General features: G+C 39.6%; 5 protein-coding genes across 8 annotated transcripts; 3 read left to right on the top strand and 2 right to left on the bottom strand.

Annotated features, from left to right (window-relative positions):
• Nucleotides 1–404: 404 nt before the first annotated feature.
• LOC137937775 (uncharacterized) lies at nt 405–4,836 on the bottom strand. The gene is made up of 7 exons (XM_068782944.1): nt 4,748–4,836; nt 3,766–3,872; nt 3,279–3,479; nt 2,789–2,962; nt 2,545–2,651; nt 1,371–1,699; nt 405–1,037 (listed from the first exon to the last, which is right to left on the bottom strand). The coding sequence occupies exons 2-7, from the start codon at nt 3,823–3,825 to the stop codon at nt 619–621; spliced, it is 1,290 nt and encodes a 429-aa protein (XP_068639045.1). The 5' UTR covers nt 3,826–3,872; nt 4,748–4,836; the 3' UTR covers nt 405–618.
• A 669-nt stretch (nt 4,837–5,505) lies between these two features.
• On the top strand, nt 5,506–11,155 carry LOC137937403 (pentatricopeptide repeat-containing protein At5g40400). Its single transcript, XM_068782463.1, has 2 exons — nt 5,506–7,397; nt 11,136–11,155. The coding sequence occupies exons 1-2, from the start codon at nt 5,606–5,608 to the stop codon at nt 11,153–11,155; spliced, it is 1,812 nt and encodes a 603-aa protein (XP_068638564.1). The 5' UTR covers nt 5,506–5,605.
• On the top strand, nt 11,084–12,049 carry LOC137937473 (dihydroxy-acid dehydratase, chloroplastic-like). Its single transcript, XM_068782531.1, has 3 exons — nt 11,084–11,290; nt 11,435–11,629; nt 11,711–12,049. Exons 1-3 carry the CDS (start codon nt 11,181–11,183, stop codon nt 11,829–11,831), a joined length of 426 nt encoding a protein of 141 aa, XP_068638632.1. The 5' UTR covers nt 11,084–11,180; the 3' UTR covers nt 11,832–12,049.
• Nucleotides 12,050–12,669: 620 nt separating this feature from the next.
• On the bottom strand, nt 12,670–19,092 carry LOC137936995 (tryptophan aminotransferase-related protein 2-like). Of its 4 annotated transcripts, XM_068781995.1 has the most exons (6): nt 17,482–17,649; nt 16,444–16,641; nt 15,379–15,682; nt 13,913–14,193; nt 13,221–13,510; nt 12,670–13,036 (listed from the first exon to the last, which is right to left on the bottom strand). In XM_068781995.1, exons 1-6 carry the CDS (start codon nt 17,550–17,552, stop codon nt 12,855–12,857), a joined length of 1,326 nt encoding a protein of 441 aa, XP_068638096.1. In that variant the 5' UTR covers nt 17,553–17,649; the 3' UTR covers nt 12,670–12,854. The 4 variants fall into 4 exon arrangements, with proteins under 4 accessions (XP_068638096.1, XP_068638099.1, XP_068638097.1 ...); XM_068781998.1 differs by lacking the exons at nt 16,444–16,641; nt 17,482–17,649 and adding an exon at nt 18,898–19,092; XM_068781996.1 differs by lacking the exon at nt 16,444–16,641.
• Nucleotides 19,093–19,574: 482 nt separating this feature from the next.
• On the top strand, nt 19,575–25,952 carry LOC137936993 (dihydroxy-acid dehydratase, chloroplastic). Its single transcript, XM_068781994.1, has 14 exons — nt 19,575–20,236; nt 20,428–20,499; nt 21,883–21,930; nt 22,372–22,526; nt 22,671–22,865; nt 22,949–23,060; nt 23,435–23,504; nt 23,602–23,660; nt 23,747–23,870; nt 23,984–24,054; nt 24,730–24,831; nt 25,096–25,176; nt 25,311–25,472; nt 25,573–25,952. The coding sequence occupies exons 1-14, from the start codon at nt 19,718–19,720 to the stop codon at nt 25,630–25,632; spliced, it is 1,830 nt and encodes a 609-aa protein (XP_068638095.1). The 5' UTR covers nt 19,575–19,717; the 3' UTR covers nt 25,633–25,952.
• The last annotated feature ends 682 nt before the right edge of the window (nt 25,953–26,634 follow it).

Here is a 26,634-nt window from a genome sequence, read left to right as displayed (position 1 = left end):
AAGAAAAAAGTATTTTTAAGTCCGTTTGTTCAGCTTGGCGTTTTTAGCAAATTCCGTATTTATTTGCCTTTTTGTCGTTCCATAAATGAAGATCGCCATCATCTCAACTAGTTTGTTTGGGGAACAGGGTTTTTCATGGCTTCCATTGATTCAGGGCCCTGAGTTAGTTTCTAGCTGCTTTAAATCCCAGGCCTACAACGTTTTTAGCTCTTGGGGAAGCTTTCAGTTCTGACATTAACCAAAGCGATTCCAACTGAGGTGCTGCTGCTACATGGGAGAAGCAGATCTCTTCTTTCTCTAGCTCCTGCTCCAGATCAAACTCAACCAGTTTATTAGGTAAAACGTAGAGCGCGGGTTAGTAACTGCTATTTCAAGTGTCATATATATATATTATTGGTCTTGTTTGAATTAGACAAATGCTGAACCATGAGTTTAACTGGCATTCATCATCAGAAATCAGAAGGAAGCAAATGCAAAGGCATCATAATAAGAAACAACCTTTCCGCTCATGTCCATTTTAACAAAATCCTCTGACCTCCTTCAGGACCATCAGATCTGGACTGTTCATACAGAAGGCAGCAGCAAAGCTATGATGCAGTAGAAATATTTACCGATAGGTCAGCCCAGTTGCTCAAAATTTTTATTCCTGTTGAGGATATGAAAACCCATAACATTTGTTCTGTCCATCTCACTTTGATCACTCACTGGAAGCATAAAAGTCTGGTTAGCTGGCGCTTCTAAAATCTGACAAAATGATTTGGAACAAATGCCAGAGCAATCATAATCCAGACAGTGATTGACCTTCCCTGGATTGTTGTCTATTTCTCCTCCTTCAGTGCATGGGAAGCTAATCTTAGATCCAAACATGCTATTATCCTGTGTCAGGGACACCTCAGAAGGAATCATTCTTGGTACAGGAGCCATCGTGGTTAGATTGGAGATCCTTGTCAATCTTGCCGGCAAGAATGGAGCTTTGCTCCAGTACTGCTGATTGAAGTCCCCTTCCAGCTTCTCTTTAACTGGAGGCAAGTTGATCACTGGCACATACAGAAGAAATTAATGGCTCTTAAAAAGATGTCTGTTGCACATTGTTTATGGCAGACTGGAAATAAAACATCAGAAAACGGAGTATCAGAGCAGGAGTCAAATTCCAGAAATAATCTAATCTGCACGACTAATGCCATTAATGGAGCGTAAATTGGCCAGAAGTTTTAACTGGCGTTCTTTCATTGAACCAATGAATGACTGCTCTTTTACTGCACTCCACAGCATTTAGTAACTCTAGCAAGCGGGCATTTCGAGCACTCATCCATTCATTGTTCCTATAACAAGATCCGAGAGAGAAACAGAGAGGAGAGGTGAGGGAGTACCTGAGCCTGAAGAAGTTCTAAGAGAGCGCGAAACAGGATGCTGAAGAACTGAGAAAGTTCTAGAGACAGAGTCATGCAACAGCTCTGTGTAGTCACTGCTTGCTTCTTTCTCAAATGGCAGTTTAAGATCATTCAAGTTCTTCCCTCCAAACAAAAATGACTGATAAGAAGGTGAACTTTGAAATTGTTGTATAACATTAGGGCTAAAGAATGGCGAGTCCGACGAAGGGAAAGATTTCTTGCTGAGCAATGAAAGCCTGCTGTCAGACCTTAGAAGCTTCTCATAGTGCTTTTGCAGACCACCTTGAGGGAATTGGAGAAAGTGCCTCCTGACATCAAAACAGTACATTACAATGCAAGAACAGAGGTGTGTGATGACAGAAAACTTCAATAGAACATCGAGAGATTAATGTATTACTAAAATGAGGATCAGAAAGAGCCTTAGTTGTTGTTAGATTAGTATTTTCAAGTAGTTATCCATTTGCTCCAGTTTTGGTCACTGAGATAAGTCCAACCAACATGGGAGTCAAGATCCAAACCTCAAATTCATGCTACTGCAAGTTTCATATGATTAGCATCTATATAAATCACTATCAGGTGTTCAAAGCAGGTCCATGTACCACTTTTCATCTTTTAGTGATACAATTCTGCTGAAACAGTAAGTTATAAAGAAACACTTTAAGGTCTTTATTATGTCCAAAACAGGGTCCAAATTACTTTACGAAAAAACAGAAAAAGAAGGTAACGCTCCAAGACAAAGGATATTGGATAAATCCCTCAGCCTTCTTTTCCTCATTTAAATATGTGGACCACAGAGGCATGGTACTAACAGTTTGTTCAAAAGACCAAATAGTTTTTCATTGCAAGAGTTGTTTAAGAGTACGAAACAGTCTATTAGAATTCGAAATCTTCTTCAAGAACCCAAGTATCACTAGTAACAAAATGAATAAGCATAATGCCAAAAAGGAAGAGGCCAATGAAAAAGAAGAAACAAAAAACGAGGACCATTATACATGATGAGGCGTCTTCAATTGACTTTTAATCTTTCATTTAGTTTAGGTTACTAGAATTCCTTACAATCTGGTGCTGGTGAATAAAATGGCTTATGATCTGTAAGCCGGTGAAGAGAACAGCAAATGTAAAAGAAGGGGTCTCAATTAGAAGCAGTTCTTACCTACAAATGGATGCCTGTCCATTAGTAAAATCATCAGTAGTTTTCCATAAAGTATGTTTCCTTGGTTGTGGGTTTGTCTCTTTGAAGAAATAGGGCTGGGCTAACAACTGCAAAAATTTGAATGATTATTTGGCCAGTTACAGAGAAAAACCTGAGATGAAAATGAACACATCAGCTTCGAGGCAGAGGGATTAAATTTCTTTGGATATAAAATTGATTTCATCTGAAAGATAGACAATAATACCTCAATCTCGAGTGTGTCTGGTTTATTTACATCAAAAGTTGCTTTCAGTGAAGCAATATCAGACCACAAAAACTCCACTTTGTTCTTCAGTCCCTGATCCAGGAACTCCCAGACAAGTTTTTTCTTTGCATAGTAACACTTGGCCACCAGTTGCCCTTCATATCTGGAGACTCGCTGCAAAAGAGTTACAGCAAACCAAAAAAAATGAAAAAAAGTAAATAAAAGACAATAAAAATCCATGCGGTTTGAAACTGTCTAAACAAATAAATATAATAGAAGACCAGGTGGCAGCAGAACCTAATCGGCAATCAAGGGTCAACATTGAAAAGCATGCAGCTGAAGAATATTATTCTAAGCAAAACATTAAAATGGTGCTCAACATTTTAATTGATTGAAGATACTCTACCATTATGAAATTTTAAAACAAACTCTTTCTTCATAGCAAAGATCTGGTAAATCATTAATTCAAATGAGATGTTAATAGTACTACCTCCCATGAACCAATTTGTAGGAGTGAGGCTGAAAAATTAGAGGCCTTTATCTTCTTATTAATCCCTTGAGCAATGACACTGTATCTCTCCTTCTTTCTAGGCTCAGTACATGAAATTCTTTCATAGGAGAGCTTGGTTTCCAAGAGGCTCAAGAATGAAGGTGTTTTTCTCAACATCAAACCCAAGGGACGAGGATTATCCTGTACAAGGAGACGGACATAATGATAAAATACAAAAGATTATGAACATGATGGGATTATGCGTTTCTTTCAGATGCACAATTTTTTCTTCAAATAGCCAAGTTAAACAGAGAGGAGTTAAGAACACAAATTTGAAGGATTTTTATAGCAGCAACAACAAAATGGCTGTAACAATATTCAAGATCTCAATGATTTATTTTGTTTTGGTATATCTCCTACCTACACAAATTGTTGCTCACTTTACGTTCATCATATTGTGCTCGTTCTTGCAGTAAACCATGCATACCTGTTGCAATGAAGTCATGAACTTTAGTTTCTTGCATATCAAACTGCTTTCTTGTTCCATCTCCTATTTGCTGGGTCCGGAGCCTCTATCTTGAAAATCAGAAAGCTCTGTAGGTGAGAGAAAGACAAATAAATGATCAAACCGGTTAAACAAAATCCTGTATTTTCAAGGACACTGTTACCAGGAAAATTAAGATCTAGAACATAAGAGGTCTGTGTGTTGAAGTTGTTAGGTCGTCGGTTTAGAAAAATCCATCCAATGAACCATGCCAATGACCGAAATCACGCCCACCAAAATTTAAATCTCAGAAATGGCTAGAACCTTAAGAACTCAATATTTGAAGCTGAAATCCATTCCCACAACTTGTACATTCTACAGGAAGGACTTGCCGCTAGCGCACTGCTGGGACCCAAGTGCAATGCTAGAAAATTTCATTTATTCGGTAGAAAGAAGTGATATCACTTGTAAGATCAAATATTGGCGGCGTTCTTGAAGGCCAACCCTGTAAGCAATGCCACAGCAAAACAGAGATGACATTTTACCAAAGAACAAAACGCGATCTTCTCCAATCTTTTGCCATAGCAAGATGGAGATACATGACAACCCAAAACAGGAGCAGAAAAGATTTTGTGAGATGATCCTATGTCTGAATTGCTTCAAACCTTCATCGCCTCCCGGCTCTGAGTTAAGGTAACATAAGCAGCAACTTTATTTTAAACCATCTCGGAGAGGAAAAAGCTTTCGTAAAGTTAGAAGAAATTCAAAAGAAGCACCGAGAGAAATCTGAAATCATAAATAAACAGCAACTTTCTCTCGTCCGACGAATATGAAATTCATTTCCCAAATGATTCCAGCATAAACGAAGACCCCAGAGAAATACATTTGTATACGAGAGGAACTACAAGTAGACTGGGCAACGAAGTGTAAAAAGAAGCCACAAATCTCAAGCAAACTCGAAGTTGAGGTTTCCGAGTCGTCTTACCTGATTATCCCACAAATGATAACATCAAACACGGGGCTCCGAGACCGCAGAAAGGCTAAGGAGAAGTTTCACCCGCCATTAGAACTCTGGTTTTCAAAAACATGGTTGTAATGAGCTATGGAACAGGCTCTTATATATAATTTATGCAGCCTTTTTACCCATTTTCAGTTTTCACGTGGGCTAGATGAAATTCTATAGAGCTCCATGACCCCATTGATATGATAACTCAACCGAGGAAGCGTAAGCGTATGTCACAAGTTATGACGCATTCGAAGAAATGTCAGCAATGCGAACCAGAAACCGAAAGTAAATGATATACAAATTACTTTTAATGGGACTGGGAATTAGATTTGATTAGGATCAAAGCGAATTATAGGATCTCAAAAAGCAGGAGAACTTCGCATTTTCCGGTCACCGAAAGCTTAATATGCCTTTGAAATTGCTTTTGATTTGGTAAGATTCTTAAAACTTGGACTGTTACTGGATTCCATTGGTTGATTCATCTGGTTTCTGTATCCTTGCAACTTTGCAAGTGGTTGATTTTCATTTTATATCCGCCAAAAAACCATCCCAGACTCTGTTTTTAAAATGACTTAAACAGCCTTCATAGATGGGAAAAATGATGAAAGAGCATCGAGCCGAGCCGAAAACTAACCAAGCTTGACCCGCTCAAACCGACTCGGTTTGTTTAATTCGTTTTTCTGAAACTTGCAGTGTTGCTTGATGGATTGGGCAGCTAGCCATGGTCAGTTGGTTCAGGGAGCATTGGAGGCATTCTCTCTGTATTGAACCTTGCGGATCGCCATCCTCCTCCACGATAAATTTAACGCCAAGAACAGGTAAATTTCTCTGCAACAGATGCATCGAAGTTTTATTACTTCTCTCCTTTCGCAACCGAGGCCCGTCGTCCAAAACCTCATTTTTCTTCCCAGAGCCTTCCATTCTCCGGCTCTTCAAGCCCAGACACAAGGAGCCAAAACATCAATTTCCAATCTCCTCTCCCCCTTCCTCCCCCAATCTCAGTTATCAAGTGTAGTCAGCCGTATCTGCTCCTCGCTTAAACAGAAGACTGGGGAGGATAAAAGTTCAATCCTTGAAGAACAAGCTCACCTCTTTGCGCTTCTGGGTTCTCCTCAGATCTCTCAAATCTTGCTCAGACTGCAGTCGGATCCTCTCACAGCTCTTGCTTTCTTTGATTACGCTAAAAATAGAGCGGGTCGTTGTCCCGACACTCAAAACTACTGTATCCTAGTCCACATCTTGGCGTGGTCTCGCGAATTTTCACTGGCAATGAGTCTGTTATCAGAGTTAGTACGCAAGTCCCAGAATTTGGACATTTTAGACAACCTGATAGCTTCGAGTGAGGACTGTAACTCAAACCCTGCTGTACTTGACATGCTTATTAAGGCATATGTCAAGAATGGGAATACTAAAGACGGGCACAAGGCATTTAAAAAAATAATAAATATTGGTTTTGTTCCTAATATTACCGCCTGTAATTGTCTTTTAAGCGGCTCACTAAAGACTAATTCAGTTGCTTTGTGTTGGGATATTTTTAAGGAGATGGAGATAATTGGTGTCTCTTTGAATTCTTACACTTTTAACATACTAACGCATGCATTATGCAAAGAAGGTGATGTGGTTAAAGTGAGAGACTTCTTGGAGAAAATGGAAGAAAAAGGGTTTAATCCAGATGTGGTGACCTACAACACTTTGATTGATAGCTACTGCAAGAAAGGTAGACTGGATGATGCATTCTACCTTTACAAGATTATGTACAGGAGAGATGTAACACCTGATCTGGTTACTTATACAGCATTAGTGAATGGTCTCTGTAAATCTGGGCAGTTAAAAGAGGCTCATCTGTTATTTCACAGGATGATTCATAGAGGTCATCAGCCCGATGAACATCCATATCATTCACTTATTCTTGGATACTCCAAGCAAGGGAAGTTACGAGAATCCAGATCTTTATTATATGAGATGATTGGATGTGGTTTGATGCCCAATAGTTTCACTTGTATTAAACTTATCGAAGTTCACAGAAAATGTGGCCGATTGGTTTCTTCTGTGAATTTAATCAATCAGCTCTGGAAATCTGGGGTGCCTATCTCAAATTATGTTTATTCATATCTGTTGAGTTGTCTGTGCGAAGGGGATAAGCCAAATGCAGCAAAAAGTATCTTCAATAGAATGCTGCAAAATGCATACCAGCCCAATTTGATGGTCTACAATATGTTAATTGAATCTTTTTGCAGATGCGATAATGTAATTGAGGCTTTTGCATTGAAGAGTGAGATGAATGAGAAAGATATCAGACCTGATTTGGCCATTTATAGGGCTCTTATAGGGTGTTTATGTCGATTGGGAAGATGTACTGAAGGAGAAGAGCTGATGAAGGAGATGGCTGAGTTAGGTGTTACTCCAGATTCTGTGATTTGTACAGATTTGGTTAATGGCTTTTGCAAACAGATGGATGTTGGGAAAGCAGAGTACCTTTTGAATTACTTTTCTGAGAGTTTTCATTTTCATGATACAGGAAGTTATAATGCTCTTATACAAGTCTTTTGTGAGAATGGCAATGTAAAAAAGTCATTAGAACTTTATGAGAGGATGTTGAAGTTGGGTATTCTACCAAACAATCTTACATGTAAGTCTTTGATCCATGGGTTATCAATCACCCGCAGTTGATTGTAGTTTTCAGATTTTAAGGCTAGAGTTCCATCTCTTGTTTTATGGATATGCAATTCACTCATAGCATCTCAAGGAGATCTACTGAGATCCCTATATCAAGGTATGTAATATGCAATATATCTGAACTTTCTTCCATGTATTTTTTTGTTCAAGATCCTAATTATTCAGTCTATCCCTTTGGTCTGAAAATCAGTCCAAGTCTCTCTGACTTGCCCAAGACAGATCAGCAGAAAACCAAGTGACTTTCACTAAACTTGTTTCATAAACAATTTTTTAGTTGGCTCACTGAGTTTAGGAACTGACTATAAAATAGTTGATCTGAGTTAACACAAGAATTGGGAGCAGCCAAGTTATTTATATATCATAAACCAATTTTGTCATTTTATTTTTCATTTGATCTATTAGTATCTTCATAGGTTTATCAAAATTTTGCAACTAGATATTAAGAGTCATACATCGATAGTGTGATATTTTTCAAACTGTAAAAACCCTAATTAGATGCATGTTTGTGATTTTTTTCAATAAAAGCTCTTATTGTAATATTTTCAAATATCTGCTCTTTAGTAATTATTAATAGCTAAATGTGTATCCCTTGCTTAATATGCTGTGTCTATCTATGGATCGGCATATATATTAACCTGATCTTGAAGTTAATTTGCATCCATAAGAAACCAAACTGAGTTTCCTTTCCTTTCCTTTTTTTTTTTTTTTTTTTGAAAAGTTGAAGATTTTATTAAGAAAAAAGAAAAACAGCAAGGGCAAGGAGCCCACTAGCAAAAAAGAATAAAACAAGCCAACAAGAGGCTGTCAAACAACACAGAATTGAAAAATAGACTTAGCCAGACTTTGTAGAAAGAGCTAAATTCTGCTGAGAATTCCCCAACTTAGCAAAATGATCCGCTGCTTATTTTGCCTAATGGGAATGTGAGACTGTTCAATCTGTATTGACCTAGCTTATTTCTCAATTTGGATGAACTGCTGATCAAACCTCCACATGTACTTGTTTTCACCCTTAGCCCAAAGATATGGCTGTGTTAAATTCCCCTCCGCTACCGCTGGATCTGAGAAATGCAGTTGATAGATCTTCAGACCATTTAAAAGGCCATGCACCTTGGCAGAAGTAGAGCCTGAAAATCCAAGGGAAATGGATAAAAAGAGACGCTGTTGTGATCCTAGATGACTCTAACATACCCAGAAGGACCTAGATTCCGAAGACAGCTACAATCTTAACTATCTGAGAGAGGGGCCTAAGATGATAAAATAACTGGTCTTAGAGGGGAGAGCAGGAGGCAAGTGTTTTCCAATTTTGCCTTATAGTGGCCACAGCACTCATGAAAATCATGAATCAACTGCACAGCCTTCTCAGTTACTTCTCCAATTGAACCTGATCTTTTAGACCACGTGAGATTGTTCCTTTCCAACCTAGGCACCAAGACACAACCACTAACGCTATGTGTCACAATAAAATACCCAGCTTGGGTAGAAGTATGATGAAAGCCATTGTAAATGAATTCTGAGAGGAAGGCATAGCATACCTATGTGAAGCCTAGACCTGTGAAGCCTAGACCTTCTCAGAAATGATTTCCAGACCTCATTAGCAAATGAACAAAGCAACAAGGAGTGATCAATTGACTCAGTCACCAAACCACAGAACTTAGAACTGTTAGAAAATCAAATGAAGGGCAATTTCATCATTTCATGTTCTCCACAAAGTCTAGCAACTACACTATACTCTATTCACTTTGTTTTATCTCTAGTTCAATTTTTATGTAATTTGGACAAGTATGTAGGGAGATATAAGGGATTACGTGTTTTTTAAGTGATAGGGGTATTTCTGTAATTTTTAAATCATAACCCCTATAAATAACATTGGGGTTCGAGCTCGACCTCCACACGGAGTTATTTTGAGACTTTGGTTTCTCCATCTCTTCTCTCTTTCTCCTCATCCTTCTCCAAAACCCTAAAACTCATTCTTTCACAAGAACAATTTATACTTCTCAACTGCAACCGGTCTCAAGTAAGAATTCTCCTTTTTAAAAGACACCATGGGAATATTTTTATGTATGGTGCGGGCAATAAGTCTCCAGGCAAGTAAGAGTTTCCATGTTTTTAATCTATGGTCTATAACAAAAAGGATCCAGAGATTTTTAAGAAAAATCAAAGAAATGGGAGTTTGAGTAAAATAAGCTCTTGACTTCTTACTAGGCTTTTAAAAGTATGATTCATTACTATTATTTTTTTTAAATGACGAGAAAGAGCCTTCAAAACTACCTTGGATGCTTGAAGTGCCTGCTTTTTTATGCTTGAACATTCTTCACAGATATGAATCGGGTGAACTGATGTATGTTTGTACTACTTACTAGTGCACCCTCTTTCTTCAGTAACAATTAACACCCAAGAATCTGGGAATAAAACTATTTCTGTGAGTTGGCTGTGTTTCCTGCTTTCCTTGATTGGACGTCTAAACTCTTTTAACATGGCAAAGGTTCTCTGGTAACTTCTAGTTATACCTATGTCTAAAGAATTCATATCTTATGTCAGGTTAAACATAACCACTGTCCCTGTTTTGCACTTTTTCAGTAACTTTTAACACCAAGGTCCTGGGATAGAACTATTTTACAAGACTTTGTATTGTCCTGCTTTTCTCTATTGGAAACTCTCTTTCATTTGGTAGACATGTTAAGATTCTCTGATCGCTTCCCTGTAATTAACTATTTCCTATTGTGTTTAAAGAATCCATTTGCTGTCACAGATTCATGCTAACCGTATTCCAGTTCCAAAATTTCCAATTGTCATAAAAAAGCAGAGATGTAAAGCGAGAGAAACCAGAAAGCTGAATAACAGGAGATATTTTATGAAGGATTGCCCAGTAATGGGAATTAACATAGGAGAGTGGGAGCGGCTGAGCATTATATTGGTCTGCTGGGGTGTTGTTGAAATGTGGTGGGCAAATTGTGGTTTTAGGCAGGGACTAAAGGTTGTTGGAGCAAACAAGACATCCATCCTACAACCTTGTGTGCAGATTGACCTGCCCATTTCTCCCACCTTGCATGGTTTTACTCTACTAGAAACTTTCTAATACAGTTGGAAGTGTCAACAGTAAAATGACAGGTTGAGGAGCATAACAGAAAGGCTGTCTCTTAAGTAACCTTTCTTCAGCTTCTCCTCTCTTCATGAACAATTCATTTATGCTAAGAATGTTATAAAAAATTAGTCGATAAAGGCCACACCTATGATATAGTCTCGGCTTTTCAGGTATGCTGATCTCTATTTCTCTGTCAATGCTCAACTTAGTGGAGAAAACCAAAAGCCTGTCTTTTGACTTTCAAAAAATATGTAATAGTAAATCTTTTTAGATGTGATTGTGGGACATATTGTTCCTTCTCTTCTAGTTTAGGAACTAGGTTTGCAGTTATTATCCTGTAGTTATGTGTGTTCTGATAACGCATATATCTGAGAGTTAAGCTGACTCAATCAGCAATTTGCTCAGTCCGAAATACTTACAAATCACCAATTTACTCAGTTCAAAATACTTACTGCTCATGGAAATGTAGGTGCTGACCTCTTAGGAACTGTGAAGATATGTATTATTTTATGGAGGGTGTCTGTGGTACTTTATCTGTAGTTTCTTGTGAAGCAAAGAACAAAACTGGTGACTGGTAACATGCTTTGAGTATTCTTTCATAATTTGTAGGCATATGGAGGGTATGTTAGCGGTTCCATCACTGACGAACAGAGAATGAATGTTATTCAGAATTCTTGTCCTGGAGCAGGGGCTTGTGGAGGAATGTATACAGCTAATACCATGGCTTCTGCTATTGAAGTGATGGGTATGTCACTTCCTGGGAGGTATCATCAGTCACACTTCGGTATCTTTATGGACTTCAATTGATAACATCCCATTTTGGGCTTAATATGTGCTCAGAGTTCTATTAAATTTTTTTGTGTATTTCTCCTTGTTTGCTTTTTATTTCGTTTTTGTATGTGGAATAGCTCTTCAACACCAGCTGAAGACAAGATGAAATTGCTAGAGTGCTATAATGCTGGGCATTATCTTTTGGAGCTCCTAAAAATGGATTTGAAGCCACGGAATATAATTACCAGGAAGTCATTAAGGAATGCAATGGTAATTGTTATGGCTCTACGGGGATCCACCAATGCAGTGTTGCATTTGATTGCTATTGCAAGGTAGTAACTATGGTGATGTTATCCATATATAAATGGAAGAATTCTCTTTCTGCCACCTATTCATTGAGTGGGTTTTTGCAGGTCTGCTGGTCTTGATTTGACACTAGATGATTTTCAGAGGGTTAGTGACGAAGTTCCCTTGCTAGCAGATCTCAAGCCTAGTGGCAAATATGTCATGGAGGATATACCCAAGGTATGGTGAATCTGGATATATTTGTACTTTTGTTTCCATTTGATCCTTCTGGTAGTTTTTTATTAATGAAATTGAGCAGTCTTGTGGGATTCATGCTCCACCATGTCCAAGCACTAGTTTGAATAGTTGAACTGGAACTGTTCCATGCCAAGATATGATTTATGGTGTAATAAAAAAAGAAGAACGCAGTTGTAACTATTAAGGGCAAGCTATACTTGATCCATATGTGGAAAGTGTTCCTTGGCATTGAAGCAGATAAGCTGGTGATTGGACCCTAATGGAACAAAAACCCATTGCTTCTCTCTCTCGCTCTCTCTCTTTGTAGAACTATTTTCTCTCTCAAGAAAATTTAAAGATTTCTTCCTTCCACAATCAAGAATTGGGAATTTAATTTCCATTCTCACTCTCCTTTCATCTTTTTTTCTGTTTTTGCGACAAGTTTTCATGATAAATCTTGTATCTTGAACATCTCAAGATTAAGTGTATCCTGTTTTTCCTTTCTTTCTTCATCCCTATTCAGAACATAAGGTTTTGTCTTACCCATGAACGAAAAAGCAAGGGACTTGTGTTTTTTCTCTTTTTCTTTAAGAGACCATTTGTACCGTCATAGGAAAACAAAATGAAAACCTGGAATTAGGTTCGGACCATTTGCACTGTTTCATTCTTTCAATGTAAAGAAGGCCAAAGTTCCCCTTATCACTCGTCATTTCATAAATCATGGGCCGCCAAGCCTATACTTGTCCATTCAAACTCAACTGCATTGATAGTTTTCAAAACATTTATGAAGCCCAATCCTAGAGGGACATCTTCGTGCAAGTATCGAGGAGCGAGTCCATGACAGCCTCGAGAACTAACCAGTATTTATTACAGCCCCTGGAAAAAAAAACATTTTTTTATACTGCTGTTCGATTACCTTCAGCTACACAAAAAAATGAAAACCTGTAACTCTTGTAAGCCTCTAGCTTTCCCTCGGGACCCGAAAAAAAAAAAAAAAACACGTAGGCAGGCAGAACTACTTAAAATCAGAACTCATCAATTCATGGCAGACAATCGTTCGATGAAAAGGGCGAAAACTTCATGTCTATCCAACATGCTGATCCTAACATACTTGGGGTCTTCTCCGAAGTGCTTCCCACCGCGAGTCAGGATTTTGTGGCTCTTCAGCAAAGCCTCGCAGTCTTCTATTTCCCCCTCACATTTCAACCAAGCAAAAGCTGCAAACAGGAGAACGCAGTTAATTAAATCAAGAGTGTTTGAACTTGAAGCGGCAAAATTGTCAAACATTTCCAGTTTCTGTCGTGTTTTTAGATCTGGAAACGGGTTCCATTCACCTTCCTCATCAGATTAGAAAAGAACAACCATATCTATGCGAATATGAACTTATAAATGGCTCGTTACCAGGATGTGATGTGCACATGTCACCAAAAAATTTGCAGTGTTCAGAGGGGAACTCCGGCAAGCTGAAGATGGCGTTGCTCTTCACGACTTCCCTCAGCTTGTCCCATCTCTCACTCATAAGTCGACGGCCATAATCGAAAAACTTATCCATGCCAATCTCATGTCCTTCTCGCACTGTTCGTAGGATCTTTGCAACTCGAAGCTGGGAGTCCTTCGACACCCCGATAGTGTTCAGCTCGATGAATTTTGCCATCTTCCTTGCCACCTCACTGTCCTTAACAAGAGCCCACCTGCAAGCCGGATTCAGATAGTGTTGGTCACATCTTGCTTCATAGCTGTACAATGGAAAGTTAGGTATCCTCAAAAGCAGAAAAAAAGTTCCCGAGTCAACTTGAAAAGGGTCCTTGGCCCCTAGCCGAACCAACAACACCCTATTCTCTGTTTCATTTACCATTACTAAGAGTTAAAACCAAGAATCCAGTCCCCACGGGGGTGAAAGGTTGCGCTCGAGTTGGGGTAGCTTCAAGCATGTGATCTGACTGATAGATGCAATAATTGGACCAATGTATAGACAGGTTTATGATTAGGCTCGGAATTTGATAAGTGAGATGTCTATGATCAGCGCATATGAAGACCGCTATAGAGCATTAAAAATTTAAAATGATTGTCAGCTTTTATAAAGAAGGATTTACCCAATTCGGATACCAGCATGTCCAGTGCTTTTAGAAACAGTAAAGAGCATAACATCATAATCCGCTGGTTCTGTAATAGGAGTGTATTGTGGCCAGTAATATGCAAGATCATGGACGGTCTTCCCTCCTTCCTTGTTGATCACAGACTGCCTGATAAAGCCATCTGGGTTGTTCGGAGACGTGACCATCTCTATGTATGGCGTGTCGGACTTAAATGTGTACGCATCTCCGCGCCACTTATAGAGGCCTGATTTTAGGAAGTCTGTGATTAGTGCATAGGACTGCAACAGGAAGGCGGTCAATAAGAATTGTCAGCATGGCTGAAAACACCACACAAAACTTGCACATGAAAAGGAAGTGGCAAATGGAGCATTTGACGCTAATGGGTCAATATCAAATTTGCCCCATATGCAGGTAAAGGCAATTTCACTAAATAAACTACTCCACAAGCAATTAACGTGATTCCACATCATGTTCTCTGTATGTTTTTGACTCATCAACATAAAAAATGAAGCAAATGTGAATTGTAATCAATTGAACTATGTGGGTCATGTTCTAAGAATATACCCTCAACACATGTAGTGAAAAACTATTCCAAACTGCGAGCCAAGTGCGCTTCAACAGATGCCACGTGATTCAGACACCAAACTTAATCATCAGATATGTCAAAAGTGGATGATAGTTGCTTGACATAGATTATCTAAGACTGAACTTCCGGTCATTTTCAGAGTAGTATCGACTGAATGAATTTTTGGGGGTTTTTAGTATAACCGAGAATCAAGGGAAAGAAGACAGGTTTAAACTTTAAAGAGATTACTGAGGCGGAAGACATGGACGCAGAGAGCGTCTTAAGTCACAAGAGACATGGAGACAAAACACGCTAATATGTTTGAACTGAACAGACATTAAATTAAACAACAACAGAAAGCCACTACAACTGTTTGTCCTAATGGCTCACTCCTTTATGTGACCGGCAGAATTATAAGCCACTTATTTCCAGGAAATATTCCAGCAACTGAACTTCAGTGGGACATGGTCAATAATTTCTGTTGAGAACTCAAAAGCAGACCATTCATCTGACCCTCAGGAACATCTAGGAACAAGTAAAACGTAATGATAATAGAGACTGAATGCATGACCACCATTTTCGCCTGTCCTAGTCAAGGGGCAATGTATCAATATGGGTAGGCAAAGAAGCAGGCCGCCATAGCCACATGCATCTCTTGGTCCTCGTTTTCAGTTTCAATGGAATCATGCCCATGTGTACATGCATCACATGATTAGGGCGTTTGACTATATGCATTACTGCAGGACATGAACATCACCCAAGCTTGTTATACAGAACTTTTATGTATAATTTCGTCTCATGTAAACAAACGAAAACAGAAACACATGGAAATAATTAAGCGAATCAAACAAATAGAATTGCTGGTTATCAAGAACAGATAAAGTAGATTTGAACTCACCGAATAATAGGGAACGGCAGAGACCACACTCATGGGCTCGGATGCGTCAGGAGGAGACAGGGCATACAATGCGGCTTGGAACAGTTGGGTCGAACCGTTTCCCACGACTACATGACGCCCCTTAGTCTCTGCGTTGCCTACAAACTTGTGTAGTTTATGTACCTCCTCAGCGAATTCCGGCTCCAAAAACCAGCAAACGTTCCCGACGTCGGAGAAATAGCTCATGGTCTGCCAGCCAGGAATCGCAATTGTACTTCTGTCACCCATCTCCCGCCAGAAAGCCTCGAACATGGTCGGATCACCACTGCATCAAGTTCGTGATTAGTTCTCAAACAAAATGAGATATGCGTCACTGGCGCGGCAAATACAATATCGACTAGATGTATATGAATGTCATACGTCACTTTAATAACAGAAGCGCCCGCAAAAAGCAGTTGCTCGAGAAGCCCTACCACAACCATAAACCAAAGACATGGCACCTCTGCCCACTACGTAACACACCATGAGACCATCTACCTCATTGGGTGTGTTCCCAGTTGATCTGGCCCAGTCAACAAGCTAACGTTCGCTTGACCGTTTGATTTAGCGAACAAAAAGGTATCAGGCGAGTCCACATAGAAAAGACGATCCCAACCCAATAAACGACTAAGGAGAAATGAAAACTGAAAAGAACCAAATAAGTTCCCCTGTTCTGCATTGTCTGATCCTCTCGGATTAAAACTCTGTGAGAATACTGAGCCAGTGCGTGGGCCATTAAACAGAAGTAGAGGCAGAGGAGTGACCAGGAGTAGACTCCGAGACGTCGGCGCACAGGTATAGCAGACAGGAGCCTCGGAGATTGAAGTCCGGTTCTTAATTAAGCGACACGGCGACACTGCAGTGCATCGAGAAAGCAAGCAGCTAACGTGCGCCGTGGGAGAAGCACGAAATTATCCTCAGATGCTCGCGAAAGCCGATAGGAATTCAAGAGAAGAGAAAAAGGGTAGACTTTAACACAAGAAAGTAAAACGAAGAAATCAAATCGAATTCAAGAAAATCTCCAATTAAAGATCACGTTGGACTTACTGATCAAGGTTTATGACGGCGTCGGGGACAGGCTTCTTCCGCGCTCCCGGCGTGCGTCCGCTGCTAATGCGAGGCTCCGTCAGGTCGAGGCTACCCATTATTTCCCCCTGCTTCCTCTCTTCAACCCAAAATCTCCCTACGCTGCTCCGCTCTGGTTCTTCTTGCAACGACGACTCCAACTCTTTCTCAAACATACAGCTAGAGAACAAACGAGAAGACGGCCACGTTCAGCGTGACTCAAAGACTCAAGATTCCCAAAATACCCCGCAGAAAGAAATCTAGACCTCTCACCCTCCGCTCAACCGTTGGGAACTGCCTTGTGCATGATATTTACTACTGAAATTGTAAATTATGCAGTGTTTCTCCCTCTCTCGCTCTATTTCCTAGGGTTCTACTTCTAAATCGAAATAGATCCCACCGAACCGCGGGTAATAGTTATGGCATCTGATAGCTTCTTGGAGTTTGCGAGGAGAAATTTTCCGAGATTTCGCTTTCAATGCTTGCTTCGCATATGAAAGAAATTCTTTTTCGGATCTTGCTTCCTGATCCGGAACAATAATGGAGGAACGAACAAACAGGGAAAGTTGCCGAAATCACATGTTCCAGGGATTCTTAAGCGACTTTTGCAGCGTTAAGAACTCAGCAAGAAAATCGCATTTTCTTCGCGGAAGCAGCGATGTAGTTGTACGACCTACAGACTTGAACTTCTCTGCTTGTCTCATAGAGGAACAATAACTACGCTCGGAAATGCTAAAACCATACGCTTTCTGAAGCTGCTGCACTTCTAAGCTAAACCTCGACTCAGAGCTAAAACTCGACCGCTTCCCTCTTCAAAAGAATAATCAACATAACTGAAACTAAGAATACGATGATCTAATGCTAATCATCTGCAGACTCCCAAACCTCGAGTTGAAGCAGAGGCGACCGTTGCAGATACTAAAACCGCGACAAGAAGCAAAAGCTAAAAAGATCGTTTCTAATCTCCTTCTCTCGAAAAGCTGAATCTCAAAAGCTAAAACCAGTAAAACTCAGATTCACCTCTTGCATTTTTCGGTCTCAGAGCGGGTGGCTCCGGTCCTTTCCTCAAGGAGGTAAAAGTCGTCGTTCATCTTTCCTCCTTGTCGATCAAATTTCAGAACTGCTATGAAGTTAAGAGGAGAGAGTAAACAGTAGAGTTCACAGAAAAAGAAAGTACTGTTTGGGCGATCGAGAAGGTAATGGTGCTGCGAACTCTGTGAGGTGGGACTGGCTTCTTTTCGTGCTACCCTTTCTACTCGATGCCTGTACTGTTTGTTTCTCTTTTTGGCTTTCTGCAAAATTTTCTATTTCCGTCTGTCTGGAATTCCAGGCTTGCTGAACACTACTACGAACGGACTTTATACCGCTCCGACTTCACGACCACGACAGTCAAAGTACATCAGTGGGCCCCCACCAACTGATTCCGTCAACCAATCGGTCCGCTTGGTCGGACGAATAGTCTCCTTCCGTGTAGTCCGCCGTTGACGCGCCGACGTAGCCGAGATGTTCTCTTAGGGTATGTTTGGAAAGCAATGAAAAGAAAAAACATAAAAAATAAAATTTTACGTTCCCAAAAATAAATAATAATAATCAAATTCCTTACAGACCCTAAGATCTACTGCCACGTCATGTGACTTGCGTTACAGGGATGTAGACGCGGCCAAAATTTTCTCCGGCCATCCCCAAGCCCCAAGGACACACAGCAATGGCGTTCAGTTCTGTGCCACGCTGATGAACATGTAGGAGAAAAGACTTTTTGGGGCTTCTGATCCTTTGGTTGCCCTTCCCATACTTCGAACAAGGCACTAAAGTTCGAGTCTGGATCATATAAGAACAACAAATATAAAAACAAAGATTTTAGGTCAAACCTCTTCTGACTCGCTTTGAGTCCAGTCACAGACTAAAGAGTCCCAATTTGACTCGGTTAATCTGACTCAATTTTTTATCTATTTAAGTTAGTTTCCAAGTCTACGTCACAGAACCCTGATTTGTTTTAACTCACTGATTTTCTTGCAAAATCAATGCCTTTGCTTTCTCAATTAGTAGTTGTTTTCAATCTTTTTTTAATAAAAATCACTGCTTTTTATGGGAACATTATATAAATACAAATATGTTCAATAAATGAGTCAGGTTCGAGTCAACCCGTTTAATAACAAATAAAGTTGCCCATCCCGAACCACACCCACCGCTACCCGGGTAAGATATGCTAGCACGTGTATTTGGGGGCAGCAAATAGGTCCGGTTTGGTTTCAGGTAAACAGCACTTTCCTCTCCTACCATATCAAAAGTTAAAAGTGAAGAAGTCTGGATAGTTAAAATGAAAGTTCTTCCAAAGCGGCTGATTCACAAGAACAAAAACAGGAAGATAAATATTAAAGCAAGGACTTGAAATAAAAATAGTCATACAATCTGACCTTCTCGGTTACCAAATACTACCTTCTCTTTTGTGAGGTACGAAAGATTATCTTCGTCTTCCACCTCATTCTGACACTCCTTGCTATGATCGCCGGTCGATTTACATGACTTTTCCTTTCGTTTCTGCAACCTTTTGAGATATTGCTTCTGAAACATCGTCTTCACCGAGATCTTGCTTCTTGAAAGAGAAGAGATCCGGGGAAGAAGAAAATGAGACAAAGGAGTCAAGTGTCTGCTTAAGGGTTGAGGATGAGGAGGACCTCGGATCTCTCCAGCGTTTATATAAGGGAAAAAACAACACACTATTGACACATATTCAACGGAAAACCTTATTCAAGCCGTAGGATTTTTTTTTTTTATCCTACGGTGAAGATGAGCGTGTTGGTTGGATTAGAGTGCCAACGAACGAAATCCGTTAGGTTTGAGGCTTATTCATGTGCGCCTCCGTAACACATATATCACGCTTCTCTAACGCATAAACCACGCTTGTGTAATGCATATGTCATACTTTCGGATCAACAGAACAAAATATATTTCTAATGTCGTTCTTTCTTACTGTCAGTGTTACAAGGGTGCCGCCTAGGCTGGACCATAGGTACGATCAACAGCCTGCAGCGGGCTGGGATAGCGTGTTGGCTCGCTAAGGTATTCCAGTGGGTCTCTCCACCTAACAGAAGTCGTTATCCGGAGTCTCACTCCAGTTTCCTCACCTAATAGAAGTCGTTATCCGTCCCTATCCCAAACTCCAAAGGTGTCATAAACCCTAAACTACAAAACCCTCCAAGTCTCTCCTCCCGCATCGCCGCCGCTCACCCTCGCTCTCTCTCTCTCTGCAGCAACCATGCAGACCACCGTCATATCCCGGCCTTCCCCTGCTCTCTCCAAGCCTCGAAATTTTCATTCCACCCAAAATCCGGCAAATGGCGCCACTGGCTTCCTCTCCATCCGCGCCACTGCCCAGGCTGCCGAGCCCGCCCAAGCCACGAAACTCAACAAATACAGCTCCCGCATCACAGAGCCTAAGTCCCAGGGCGGTTCCCAGGCTATTCTCTACGGTGTCGGCCTCTCCGACGAGGACATGTCCAAGCCTCAGGTAGGAATTTCCTCTGTTTGGTACGAAGGGAATACCTGCAACATGCATCTTATGGCCCTCTCCGAGGAAGTCAAGAAGGGCGTGAGTGACGCCGGCATGGTTCCGTTCAGGTTCAATACTATTGGAGTCAGTGATGCCATCTCTATGGGCACCAGCGGGATGCGCTACAGTTTGCTCTCGAGGGATCTGATTGCTGATAGCATTGAGATTGTTACGCAAGCGCAGTGGTATGATGCCAATATTTCCATCCCGGGATGCGACAAGAACGTACGATAGCTTTTTTCTTCTTTCGAAGCTTGTTTCATGTGACATTTCACCACAAATTGGAAGGAAGCGTTAAAAAGGAAACGAAAAAGGAAAAAAATCATTTTTTTATTTTCATCATTTGTGTTTTTCTTATGGCTTATTACTGTTTTGTCGGATGTATGGTGAAATGTAATGTAACAATATGCTTACAGATGCCTGGTTCTATTATGGCTATGGTACGGTTCAATCGACCCAGCATTATGATCTATGGTGGAACCATCAAGGTTAGATTCCTGACTCTGTAGGTTAGATTCCTGACTCTGTGGTGAAAGGAAACTTGTAGCTGAAGCCTTCATTTTTATTATTGTTCATTCCCTTTTATTTTGTACTCATTGCTGTACTAGTAGATTTCATTTATTTTCTGCTAGTCGTAGTATGAATTCTTTCCTTGAAGAATACAGAGAGAATTTTGGGATCAGAGAAGGAGCAAGGTGAACCTCTTAAAATGCGGATAATGGTCCTTTTCACTTGCAGGGCAGAATTGTTTGCAGTACTTCTAAACAGTGCTTGCTCAACTTCATAAAATTTATGCTTGGAATGTGACCAAAGAGCTTGTTATGATCTGAAGAAAGACAAAGACATTGAAGAAAATCACATAGACTAAACATCTGAATTTCTAAGCACCAGATTGACAGAGACCAGCTTACTAAATTATCAGTTTTAGTACATGAATCTGGCACCTAAAAAACCAGAGCATCGCAAAGTAGTGTAAAGCTGCTATTATGTACCCTCCTCTCTGTAATTTCTTTGCAGAAACAAAAAGTAGAATAAAAAAAGAAAGAGAAATATGTTACTTGATTTTCTGTTCCTTTCATCGCTCACTACAAATTATAGCTGTTTGTTCACGCACTTTCTGTCCCTCTGTAACAAACTCTACTGGCTTTGAATGGAGGAAGTTGGTTAAGCAGCTTGATAAAGGGGTTGACATGTCTTTGAGGTGGTTACTTTTTCAGCAACTGTTACATTGTTGCTGCATTAGCAACCAAATCAGAGCTCTTCATAGTAGGAAACTAGTTGAAAACCACTTGGCAAATACTGTAAGCAGTTGTGCTTAGTGAGTGTATGACAAGATTCAGTACTCTTTTAACCATTAAACAAATGTGAGCACTATCCCCATGCTTGTGTCATGGACACTAACATGTTTTGGAAAGACCAAAAAGAAAAAAATTAGGTTCATTTGTTCCAGCATTTGTCATATTTGTTGACAAGGTTTTCCAAACAATGATCTCCCATTCAAATTGGGTTTTAGCCAGATGGTGGAGGGAGCTTTCCGCTTTAGACTGATAGCTGAGATTTGCATAAAGATAATTTTGCCAGTGGCAGTCTTTGAGCTGGAGGGTTCCCTAAACTTTGAGTGGTATGGGGCCCAAACTATAGTTGATTCATTGATTCTGAGCAATATGCTTAGGTGTTTTTTTTCTCTAAGGGTCTGCATGATACTCGGGAGTGTGACACTACAAAGGGACCAAAGCATGCAGCCTGTAAGAAGTAACTATCTGGCAGAAACCAAACTTGTTTAGGCACAACCTGCTAATATTGATGTATATGTATGCATCCAGTTGGTTTTTATATTTTGTTCTTATCAAATACTGTCCTTCTTTTTACAGCCAGGGCATTTTGAAGGCCACACCTATGATATAATCTCCGCTTTTCAGGTATGCTGATCTCTATTTCTCTGTCAATGCTCAACTTAGTGGAGAAAACTTGAAGCCTTTGTCTTTTGACTTTCAAAAAATATGTAATAGTAAATCTTTTTAGATGTGTTTGTGGGACATATTGTTCCTTCTCTTCTAGTTTAGGAACTAGGTTTGCAGTTATTATCCTGTAGTTATGTGTGTTCTGATAAAGCATATATCTGAGAGTTAGCTGACTCAATCAGCAATTTGCTCAGTCCGAAATACTTACAAATCACCAATTTTTACTCAGTTCAAATACTTACTGCTCATGGAAATGTAGATGCTGACCTCTTAGGAACTGTGAAGATATGTATTATTTTATGGAGGGTGTCTGTGATACTTTATCTGTAGTTTCTTGTGAAACAAAGAAACAAAATTGTGACTAGTAACATGCTTTGAGTATTCTTTCATAATTTGTAGGCATATGGAGAGTATGTTAGCGGTTCCATCACTGACGAACAGAGAATGAATGTTATTCGGAATTCTTGTCCTGGAGCAGGGGCTTGTGGAGGAATGTATACAGCTAATACCATGGCTTCTGCTATTGAAGTGATGGGTATGTCACTTCCTGGGAGGTATCATCAGTCACGCTCTGGTATCTTTATGGACTTTAATTGATAACATCCCATTTTGGGCTTAATATGTGCTCAGAGTTCTATTAAATATTTTTGTGTATTTCTCCTTGTTTACTTTTTATTTCGTTTTTGTATGTGGAATAGCTCTTCAACACCAGCTGAAGACAAGATGAAATTGCTAGAGTGCTATAATGCTGGGCATTATCTTTTGGAGCTCCTAAAAATGGATTTGAAGCCACGGGATATAATTACCAGGAAGTCATTAAGGAATGCAATGGTAATTGTTATGGCTCTAGGGGGATCCACCAATGCAGTGTTGCATTTGATTGCTATTGCAAGGTAGTAACTATGCTTATGTTATCCATATATACAAATGGAAAAATTCTCTTTCTGCCACCTATTCATTGAGTGGGTTTTTGCAGGTCTGCTGGTCTTGATTTGACACTTGATGATTTTCAGAAGGTTAGTGACGAAGTTCCTTTGCTAGCAGATCTCAAGCCTAGTGGCAAATATGTCATGGAGGATATACACAAGGTATGGTGAAGCTGGAAATATTTGTACTTTTGTTTCCATTTGATCCTTCTGGTAGTTTTTTATTAATGAAATTGAGCAGTCTTGTGGGATTCATGCTCCACCATGTCCAAGCACTAGTTTGAATAGTTGAACTTGAACTGGTCCATGCCAAGATATGATTTATGGTGTAATAAAAAAAAAAAGAAAACAGTTGTAACTAATAAGGGCAAGCTATACTTGATCCACATGTGGGAAGTGTTCCTTGGCATTGAAGCAGATAAGCGGGTGATTGGATCCTAATGGAACAAAAACCCATTGCTTCTCCTCTCTCTCTCTCTCTCTCTTTGTAGAACTATTTTGCTAATGCTTCTGTGCTATATCCATATTCTTTTTAGATTGGGGGAACCCCTGCAGTTATTCGTTACCTTCTAGAGAAAGGATTTCTGGATGGGGATTGTATCACAGGTAGGTTGGTTAATTCAGAAACTAACAAAATGAAGGTAGCTTAGTTTACCTTCCTTGAGATGCTATCTGTTCATTTATCGTATATAATTTTTTTCAGTTACTGGGAAGACACTTGCAGAGAATGTGTTATCTCACCCTAGCTTGGCTGATGGTCAGGTGAGAAATTTCTTTTCATAAAACACTGGTTTTAGCTATTGTATAGACGGCATGAATCTGATGACTCTTTGCTTTAACTATATCAGCAAATTATAAGTCCCATTGAAACACCTATCAAGAAGACAGCTCATATCCAAATACTAAAAGGCAATCTAGCACCGAATGGTTCTGTGGCAAAAATTACTGGGAAGGAAGGCCTTTATTTCTCTGGTTATGTATCTTGAACTGTCCACCATCTTGCTGTTCATTGAAGACATTGTCTGCTGTTTTTGTTTTGCTGTGATGATATTGGGGAGCACATAATAACATTAAACCTTTTGCAGGTCCGGCTCTCGTCTTTGAGGGTGAGGAATCTATGCTGGCTGCTATCTCTGAAAATCCTATGAGCTTTAAGGTATGCTTGTCAGAGACTGTGATCTGATACAGGTAACAATCACTTTTTATTTTTATAAAGGTAACAATCACTCAACTTGAAAATCTGAGCAATTTGATTTTCCTGATCTTTACACCCACTGCCTGGTGTGTCATTGCCAATTGCATTCATGATGATATGAAATTACGAAATGACCCGTAAAGGCGATAACGTTTTCTCCCCAAATCTCATTTAGATCATGTGGCATCTTTAGCTAAGTTAGCTCAATCATTTTCTTTCTTTTTTTGTGTTTGTATATTTTTTTTTTTGTGTGGTGGTGTGTGTGTGTAAAATAATTTTTTTGTTTTTATTATATTATATTTTCTTATTTTATGGGGATACTCTGAGACCACAGAAAAACTACTTTTAGTTTCTCTTCCCTCACTTTTCTTTTGAAAATCAAAGCCCTGCTCAACTTTGGTTAGGTGAACCTTTTCCTCCCCCTCACATCTACCATATGTCAGATTGTTATTATGTAGGCCTTTCTCAAGATTTTCATCTCAATTCCTTGCATAATTTTAGATCTGTTTCTATCTTTTTATTCTGTCTATGGACATGATAAAATCCTTCTCACTTTTTTCTCTTGAACCTAAAAGAAAACACTGTTATGAATTTTATGGCATTTTAAATTGCTTCTATTGCCTGAATCTCTTGCAGGGTAGAGTTGTTGTTATTAGAGGGGAAGGACCCAAGGGTGGGCCTGGCATGCCTGAAATGCTAATGCCAACCAGTGCCATAATGGGTGCAGGTCTTGGGAAGGTATATGTGATCTTTATGTACAATCTAGCAGGTTGGCAGAGTACAAGGCTAGTAGTTGAATAGTATCCTATGAACATGGACGAGGGTACCTTTACATTTGTGATAGATATAAGACAGTCCATTTTTCTTTAATTCAAAAGATAACTGTAAAATGCTAGGTTGCCAACTTTTTAGAAGTGTAAGAAATCAATGTAATGATGATTCTTTGGGTCAGTTTCTTGGTTAAAGTGGGGTATTGCTAAAGAGTCTCTCCAAATACTGCAGGAAGTTGCCTTGTTGACTGATGGAAGGTTTTCTGGTGGCTCGCATGGCTTTGTTATCGGTCATATTTGTCCTGAAGCTTGGGTATTATAATCTTCATTCTCAATATCAAATCTAATTTGTGAAGGGAGTTTGTGCTAGAATATGTTTTAGATTAAAATGAATTTTGTAAGTGCACAAAGTGTTTAAATCATCTGAAGTAATCTACTCTGTTGCAGGAAGGCGGGCCAATTGCCCTGATTCAGAATGGAGATATAATCACAATTGATGTTCAGAAAAGATCGATAGATGTGGAATTGACAAATGAGCAGTTGGAGGGAAGAAGAAAGAACTGGACTCCGCTGCCCCCCAAGTCCCACGTTGGAGCAGCTTTAATCAAGGTGCATAAGCTTGTTTTGCTGTATATTTAGAATTTAGCTGGTAGATATCTAGTGTTTGAGTTTTAGGTATTAACAAAATTATCAAACATTTCCTTTCCAGTACTCCCTGTGCGTGCATCCTGCATCTGAGGGCTGTGTCACTGTCAACATGAATATCTGATCCATTGCTGTCCATCTGTTGCTGTCCGTGGCCGATGCTTGTTGTCATCTAAATATTTCTTCATTATGTACTGCAAGAATCTGCACTCACAGATACGTGGAGCAAATTTTGTTGATAGCTTAGTAGAGTAGGACAGGAAGGGGGGTGCACTTTACAAGTTATTTATGGGGAGGTTGAACTAAAGTCTCCTGCTGGCCAGATGTAACTAGAAAAGCTATTTCAAGGTAGAAGAGAATAAGAACTAGGTTTTCCATTGTTTTGTAGAGAGTAGGGACTGCGGGTTCTCCATTTTGAATAAGAAATCATTTTAGGGTTTTCTTGTTCTGCCCTTTGCACCTGTGGACCATTATACAGACTTTGGCACGTCTCTTCCATATCTCAGGAAGATTTTGCGTGATCGTAATGAGATTATGATGGTAATTGAACAACAGTATGGCAGCTACTCCTTACAAATTTCTGGGGTGTCTAATAACGCTGCTAAGATAGCGTTTGATAATTGCTCTATTACATAACATTTTTTATATATTACCTAGAAATACCTGGGGTTTATCGATAAACATATCTAACTTAGTTATTTTATTTGGTATTCTATTGTACTATTTAGGTTTTAGTTTAATTAAAATATGTGGATGGTATTAGAAGGTAAGGAGGTGTTATCATTTTATAACTTAAAATGCCTTGTTCTTGGCTTTAGGTTACCTGTTCTTGTTCTTGTTCTTGTTCTTTGTGAAATGCATATTTACTTTAAAAACAGGTTCAAAGGCCTAAGAGGTGTCATAGTGTGCATTGCCTTTTTAGTTTACAGGGATTTACCAATAGATAATGAGAAAAAAAAGTATTTTTTACCTTAGTTCCATCAATTAGATGAGATATTCACGCAAGTTAACCAATGCAAATAAAAAATGTTGTTTTGCACTTCCCAACTGAGCTTTTAGATGAGAAAGTACCTAACAAGAAAGTGTTTAGGGGGAACAAATTTTGGTGAACTTGTGGTTGCATGGA

The sequence above is a fragment of the Aristolochia californica genome, unplaced genomic scaffold (assembly GCF_029961685.1).
Source record: "Aristolochia californica isolate CCGP_79_NKW_82.1479 unplaced genomic scaffold, dmAriCali1.0.hap1 SCAF_7, whole genome shotgun sequence".
In the NCBI taxonomy this organism is placed as follows: Eukaryota; Viridiplantae; Streptophyta; class Magnoliopsida; order Piperales; family Aristolochiaceae; genus Aristolochia; species Aristolochia californica.
The sequence above is the reverse complement of the archived record's forward strand: the minus strand, read 5'-3'. Positions and strand labels throughout refer to the sequence as shown.